Below are 8,152 nucleotides of genomic sequence, written 5' to 3'. Positions count from 1 at the left end.
GACGTCACTTAAAATGATTTCCATGCCATTAATTTAGGCTTTCATCAATGTCATTAACATACAGTATGTTGTCATCAACTTGATTCCTTAGCTTTTTACAATAAGACCTTTCTAATTTCGGCCTGAGACAAATTACATTTCAGCAACAGTCTTCCTGGGAATGAGGCCAGTTCATTCATTCATTCAATCATTCACATAGATAATGGAGAAGCTGTTTACAGATCCAGCAACACCTCAGATACCATTAGTCTGATGGGTCTAAATTGGTTGAATGAATGTATTAATTTCAAATCCAACACACACAACAGATCATTTAAAATTGTCCTCACACTACTCCATCTCAGTCAGTCAGCCTAAATTCGAATGATGCGGGTGGATTTTAGAATACAGTCGTTACATCACTGAGTAATTAGGCTTGGTGGGTTGGGCAGGAGGGGACTTCAGTAGAATAGAATAGCCCCTTTGTTTCTGTATAACGTTCAGTACCAAACTGGGTCACAGTTCAGAACAACACGATAGCTCATCATCGCCTCGCCCCATTGTTTTCCATTGAGGCTGTGTTTACACAGAAAGCCCTATTCTGATATTTTTTCCCCCGCTAATTGGTCTTTTGACTAATCAGATCAGCTCTGAAAAATATCTGATGCAGCTTTAAGCTGAATACACTTAGGAGCTACAACATAAGGTACTGGGTTCTGCTGTCAAGGTATAGGGGTCCCCCACATTATGTCTCCAAGGCTGTGTTAACACAGGAAGCCCAATTATTATATTTTTACCCAGATTTAACCGATCCCAGATATTTTCACCAATCTTTTTCAGAGCCGATCTGATTGGTCCAAATACAATTTAGTGAATAAATGATCCGAATTTAGCTGACTGTGTAAATGCAGTTTTACGCCAGAACATAGGCCAGACCTGGATTCAAATTGTTGGAAATCTTGAAAATACTTTTGATCGTTTGCTTTAGCCTTCCTGGTAGTGCCAGATGGGCATGTCTTTCTCATACATCTATTCTATTAATTCCAGTGCACCAGGCAAGCTCAATCAAGACAGAATCGAGTATTTGAAATGATTTCGAATAGTATTTTAACCCAGGTGTGACAGAGACCATGGGGAGACTTCCTGAGAAAGATTTGACAAAGTATAAAAAGTCCAGATTCCCTGAATCCCACAAACTGAATTCCTAGGAGCTGTGATTTATCTCATGTTATATGTCTGTGTGGCAACCGTGTGACTGGCTAGAATACTTGCACGTGACCCTACCTTGATCTGGGGTCAAAGTAATACACTCAGGAAATTAACTTCAGGAACACTGCAGGCCTCAGCATTATAAATTAACATTTCACTTACATAAATCTGGAAATTAATTGTTTGTACTTTTAATAATGTAAAACCTTTTTTTTTTAAACCCATCATCCTCCAAGAGTTTCTGAATCTCTTTTCTACTCCATGAAATCTTGTCATACTTAATGGAACACCGATTTGACAGTTGTAAGACTTAAAATGTAAAATACTGAAAATGAGGATATAAGTACATGCACATTTTCTGCGCTTTTATAAAATAAATGAAAAGGAAACAAACTGAGAAACCGTGACCGCGAGTCCACAAGCTCAATCAGAGTACATCCCAAATACACTGAGAAACCATGACCGCGAGTCTACAAGCTCAATCAAAGTACATCCAAAAATACACTGAGAAACCATGACCGCGAGTCTACAAGCTCAATCAGAGTACATCCCAAATACACTGAGAAACCATGACCGCAAGTCTACAAGCTCAGAGTACATCCCAAATACACTGAGAAACCGTGACCGCGAGTCTACAAGCTCAGAGTACATCCCAAATACACTGAGAAACCATGACCGTGAGTCTACGAGCTCAGAGTACATCCCAAATACACTGAGAAACCATGACCGCGAGTCTACAAGCTCAGAGTACATCCCAAATACACTGAGAAACCATGACCGCGATTCTACAAACTCAGAGTACATCCCAAATACACTGAGAAACCATGACCGTGAGTCTACGAGCTCAGAGTACATCCCAAATACACTGAGAAACCATGACCGCGAGTCTACAAGCTCAATCAAAGTACATCCAAAAATACACTGAGAAACCATGACCGCGAGTCTACAAGCTCAATCAAAGTACATCCAAAAATACACTGAGAAACCATGACCGTGAGTCTACAAGCTCAATCAAAGTACATCCAAAAATACACTGAGAAACCATGACCGCGAGTCTACAAGCTCAATCAGAGTACATCCCAAATACACTGAGAAACCGTGACCGCGAGTCTACAAGCTCAATCAGTGTACATCCCAAATACACTGAGAAACCATGACCGCGAGTCTACAAGCTCAGAGTACATCCCAAATACACTGAGAAACCATGACCGTGAGTCTACAAGCTCAATCAGAGTACATCCCAAATACCCTGAGAAACCATGACCGTGAGTCTACAAGCTCAATCAGAGTACATCCCAAATACACTGAGAAACCATGACCGCGAGTCTACAAGCTCAATCAGAGTACATCCCAAATACACTGAGAAACCATGACCACGAGTCTACAAGCTCAATCAGTGTACATCCAAAAATACACTGAGAAACCGTGACCTCGAGTCATGGTTCAATCAGTGTACATCCCAAATACACTGAGAAACCATGACCGCGAGTCTACAAGCTCAGAGTTCATCCCAAATACACTGGCTCAATCAGTGTACATCCCAAATACACTGAGAAACCATGACCGCGAGTCTACAAGCTCAATCAGAGTACATCCCAAATACACTGAGAAACCATGACCGTGAGTCTACAAGCTCAATCAGAGTACATCCCAAATACACTGAGAAACCATGACCGCGAGTCTACAAGCTCAATCAGAGTACATCCCAAATACACTGAGAAACCATGACCGCGAGTCTACAAGCTCAATCAGAGTACATCCCAAATACACTGAGAAACCATGACCGCGAGTCTACAAGCTCAGAGTACATCCCAAATACACTGAGAAACCATGACCGCGAGTCTACAAGCTCAATCAGAGTACATCCCAAATACACTGAGAAACCATGACCGCGAGTCTACAAGCTCAGAGTACATCCCAAATACACTGAGAAGTACATGCCAAATACACTGAGAAACCGTGACCGCGAGTCTACAAGCTCAGAGTACATCCCAAATACACTGAGAAACCATGACCGCGAGTCTACAAGCTCAGAGTACATCCCAAATACACTGAGAAACCATGACCGCGAGTCTACAAGCTCAGAGTACATCCCAAATACACTGAGAAACCATGACCGCGAGTCTACAAGCTCAGAGTACATCCCAAATACACTGAGAAACCATGACCGCGAGTCTACAAGCTCAGAGTACATCCCAAATACACTGAGAAACCATGACCGCGAGTCTACAAGCTCAATCAGAGTACATCCAAAAATACGTCCTGTTAGAAAAAGTTGTCAAAAAACAGAAACCAAACTTGCTAATTTTATTTTGCCACGTCTATTGTAGGTTTATTCAACGAAATGAGTCCCTTTTTCGTCCCTTTGAAATTCTAAGTAGAAATTGTCCAACAATATTGTACTTAAAAGCACGCTATATTAAATGAAGGGCCCTTTAATATGGATATATTGGATATATTGTCCACATGGACAATTCTATAAATCTGATTTTCTATATGAATTCTACATTTTAACATGTCCCTCTCCACTGGGCACACCAAGATAAAATGAGATTACAACCTATAATCACCCACTCAAAAAGACAGCGACAAGTTAGTTTTTGATTTATTTGTGTCATCACTATGCTTTCAAAACACCTAAAAGCACAACCCAAATTCCAATAGAAAAACAATGTCATATTTTTGGTTTAGTTGAATTCTGGGTTGAATTGAAACTATAGCTGTTGTATGCTCAAATTTCATTTGCCCCGTTAAAATACCTACCCTTTGGAATTACTTTGATAGCAACAGTGAATCTATTTAGTTTTTAAGTGGAGATCTCTCAATAAGCATTCTCACGACAGTGCATTTGGTTATAGACAATGACAAATATCATAGCTAAGCAGGGCTGGACTTTTGTCTGATAGAGGATATAATTTCAACATATTTTATACAAGGTTTGTTTATGTTTTTTTAATTTTTACATAATGACATAATCTTGTGTTTGATATTTTAACATCAAAACGACAGTTTACGTTGATTCAATTTTTTTATTTAACTAATGTATTTTCCACGTAGATTCCACGTCAACATACGTTGTAACAATGTTAACTCAACCAGTTTTTTCCCCAGTGGGTCGTGTGTAACAGTATAACTTTAGACCGTCCCCTCGCCAAAACCCAGGTGCAAACCAGGGACCCTCTGCACACATCAACAACAGTCACCCTCGAAGCATCGTTACCCATCGCTCCACAATAGCTGCGGCCCTTGCAGAGCAAGGGGAACTACTACTTCAAGGTCTTGGAGCAAGTGACGTCACCGATTGAAATGCTATTTAGCGCCCACCATCGCTAACTAGCTAGCCGTTTCACATCCGTTACATGAGCACCAAAATCTCTCCAAGTTTTCACCATCGTTGTACCATTTTCACTATCATAAATAAAGTTTTTTGTTGCTTTGACAAAGTCATTTCTCAAGATCATAATTGTGATTATTGATTCATTTTAAGGTAAAATCTAAGCTGAGCTGGTCGAGCATATCACGTCAACCTTGCTACCCACAGACCGGTGAGATTTTTTTTTGAGGGTTAAAGCTTGCATTCAACTTCCACTCCCTGTTACACACACCAAGCTTCCGTTCCCTCTGTCACAAGGAGATGTATGGCTGATTTAAAACCTGTTGGGGCTAGGGGGGCACAAAGAGATGTATGGCTGATTTAAAACCTGATGGGGCTAGGGGGGCACAAGGAGATGTATGGCTGATTTAAAACCTGTTGGGGCTAGGGGGGCACAAGGAGATGTATGGCTGATTTAAAACCTGTTGGGGCTAGGGGGGCACAATGAGATTTATGGCTGATTTAAGAAGAAATCATCAACCCTGTTACTTAATCTGTTACTTAATAGGCACTTACTATAGTCATTTAAACTCTTGAAATGGGAAAACTTTTTTTTATTAAGTTGAATATGTGCTCTTCATGAAAGAAGAAACAATGATTTAATTCATTAATTTTTCCAGTAAATTACAATACCCAAAAGAGAATAATTTAATGGAATGACCCTGTAGCTGATGTGGCACTGGTAAGTAGTTAGCTGTGTGCGCAGTGCAGTAGTAGGGTCCATCGCACAAGACCTAGAAGTACTGTAGCCCAAGACACGATTAACGCCTGGGCTTTTCTGGGTCACTGGTGTTGACGGTGCTGTTTGCCATTTAGCGGAAGCTTGCTAAGCAACTTACATTTCTTCGTATGGGTGGCCATTGGACCCACCACTCTGGCGTTGCTAGCATCAGGCTCTCACAAACTGAGCAACACAGGACCATGAAGGACCCTTGTTTGAGCCCAGATTAGGACAAGGACAGGCCCTAAACTCTGTTACAGTAAGTCACTAGCTGCTGAGGGCTACCTCACTCATCTTACAGATACAGTGCTTGTTTATACACTGTGCAAAGTACAGTAAAGTCGTCATCTGCTGCACTAATCATATACCAAGACAACCACTGTACACACACAGTACACAAGCTCCTGGCAAACAGTACACAGACATATAAACAGACTCACTCACTCACTCACTCAAAAGATTGTACAGTATATCATACTTTACACACTGCATACACACTGTCTTACGGCACACATACTCTGTCTTACAGCACACACACACTCTGTCTTACAGCACACACACACACTGTCTTACGGCACACATACTCTGTCTTACAGCACACACACACTCTGTCTTACAACACACACACTCTGTCTTACAGCACACCCACTCTGTCTTACAGCACACACACACACACACTGTCTTACAGCACACACACACACTCTGTCTTACAACACACACACACTCTGTCTTACAACACACACACTCTGTCTTACAGCACGCACACACACTCTGTCTTACAGCACGCACACACACACTGTCTTACAGCACGCACACACACACACACACACACACACAAATAAAACTGCATACAAACATGGTCTCTTTTTTGTTCCAAAATGCAGGTGTTTCAGCCTAGAAAGAATGGCGCGTAGGTATTGGTAATGTTCTCTAGTTGCGCTGTGATTGGCTCAGTGTTCTGTCACTCATGGGGACACTACTTCCCCGCCAAGTCTATTCGTAGAGCTCAAAAATTCAAGCTCCTTGGGTGCTGCTATAGAGTTAAATTAGAAGTGCCCATCCAAGAAGGCTCAAGATCATTGACCACTGATAAAATTATGTTTAATCACATTACATCTACAGTAGCCTTCATTGGACTGATCATGTCAACATCATACTTTCAAATCTTAGCTAGCAGTAATCATCATGAATCAAGTCGACAATCTACTGGCAAATCCTTTTATAGATAAATTATAGATTGCTCATCGGCCATTGGACATAAACATTACAAAACAAGTTGATCTTCGCAAATTAAAAAATGAATGGTTTGGAAGGAATCAATGGCTGCAAGCATTGCAAAGCAATCATTGGCTTGTTATTGAGTGGAGTGTCTGTGTGGTACAAAGTTAAAGATGAAGGGTCTCTTTTCCTAGTTTAAAATGATAAACATTGAACATTGGCCATGCTTTCAATGAAGCATGATTTGTTCCGCGCTCAAAACAAGTGTTAACTCGGAACTGTGAAATCTGACTTCAGTGAGTTCAAGACAACTGGGACCTCGGGAAAAACAAGCTCCGACTGGGAAAATAAGTTTTGAATGGTCACTCAACTCGAGAACTCTGGCCTCTTTCTAGAGCTACGACTGAAGATCACTGACATCATTATGATTCAACCTTGCTTTGTTTCTGGGTTCCCAGTTGTCTTGAAAACACCATAAATCCAGATAATGCCAGACTTTGATGACAAAACTTTCCCACGAAGAACCGCCGGACCACCTTCCTGTTCAAGTGAGCACGGCACAACAAGGTGAGTCCAAAAATGTATTGTATGCTGCTGCATAAATAATGTAATATGCCAGGGAGATGTGTATACTGTAGCTAAGAAAGTAATACTAAGTGTATGTTGTGTAGTAAGCTGTTAGTAGCCCATGTGCCTCACCCTAATAATTAGGTCCCTTTTCCACTCTTAATTTCGACTACTGTTCTGACTTGGTGGTGCACATGTAGCCTATAGCCTGTTTTAGAGAAATGTATTCATCAAATGTTGTATGAGCTTTCATTGTCTGCTTATATGCCCCCTTTATTTATCCTGTGGTTCTGACTTAGTGTACAGGGAGAATACTGTAAGAATGGCCCATGTTCTGAATTCTGTCGCTGTACATTTCAAAAGTGCTGAACAAATAGTTAGACAGACAGACAGACAGACAGACAGACAGACAGACAGACAGACAGACAGACAGACAGACAGACAGACAGACAGACAGACAGACAGACAGAACAGACAGACAGACAGACAGAACAGAACAGAACAGAACAGAACAGAGTAGGATCAGTTCTGCTTTTTAGATCTCAAAGAATATGTTTATATGAATAACGGGAACCTGATCCTAGATCGGTACAGGGTTTTAATTTCCCATGAAGTGATATGAGAAGAGACAAGTACTGTACCTTCAGACTGGAGCAACTGGACCTCTGCATCCCTGAAGAGGATGGGGTAGAGGAGACGTCGTCTGGGGTCCACCTCGCCTTAGATGGAACCTCCATCTTTCTAAGGAAGATAATGGTTTCTTCAGGTGAAGGAGTTTCTCTGTTGTAATCTTTCATCATTGGTTCAACTCACACCTGTTGGAATATAAGTCGCTCTGGATAAGAGCGTCTGCTAAATGACTTAAATGTAAATGTAAATGTAAATATATTATTTTCCAAAGAAAGTAAATTACTGGCTACAGGCATCATCTAAAAATATGGGATTATATGGTGCCTTTCTTTTCCATTTGTTTAGATGGAGGCTGGAGAAATGAAATGAGACTCACACTTCATCAGCCAAATGATATTTACACAGGGTGGACAGACTTTTGGGTCACGGAGGAGAGAGGATGGAGGACGGAGGAC

The 8,152-nt window shown here is 41.1% G+C and overlaps 1 protein-coding gene across 1 annotated transcript in view; it reads right to left on the bottom strand.

Annotated features, from left to right (window-relative positions):
• The window catches only part of LOC123995892 (solute carrier organic anion transporter family member 1C1-like), a 34,712-nt gene extending 26,842 nt beyond the window's left edge, over positions 1 to 7,870 (bottom strand). Inside the window, exon 1 of the mRNA XM_046299588.1 lies at positions 7,709 to 7,870. Coding sequence (XP_046155544.1) covers positions 7,709 to 7,867 — 159 coding nt within the window. The 5' untranslated portion in view covers positions 7,868 to 7,870. The remainder of the gene's footprint in view (positions 1 to 7,708) is intronic.
• Between the last annotated feature and the right edge of the window lie 282 nt (positions 7,871 to 8,152).

This window comes from Oncorhynchus gorbuscha, linkage group LG01 (assembly GCF_021184085.1).
Source record: "Oncorhynchus gorbuscha isolate QuinsamMale2020 ecotype Even-year linkage group LG01, OgorEven_v1.0, whole genome shotgun sequence".
Taxonomy (NCBI): Eukaryota; Metazoa; Chordata; class Actinopteri; order Salmoniformes; family Salmonidae; genus Oncorhynchus; species Oncorhynchus gorbuscha.
The sequence above is the reverse complement of the archived record's forward strand: the minus strand, read 5'-3'. Positions and strand labels throughout refer to the sequence as shown.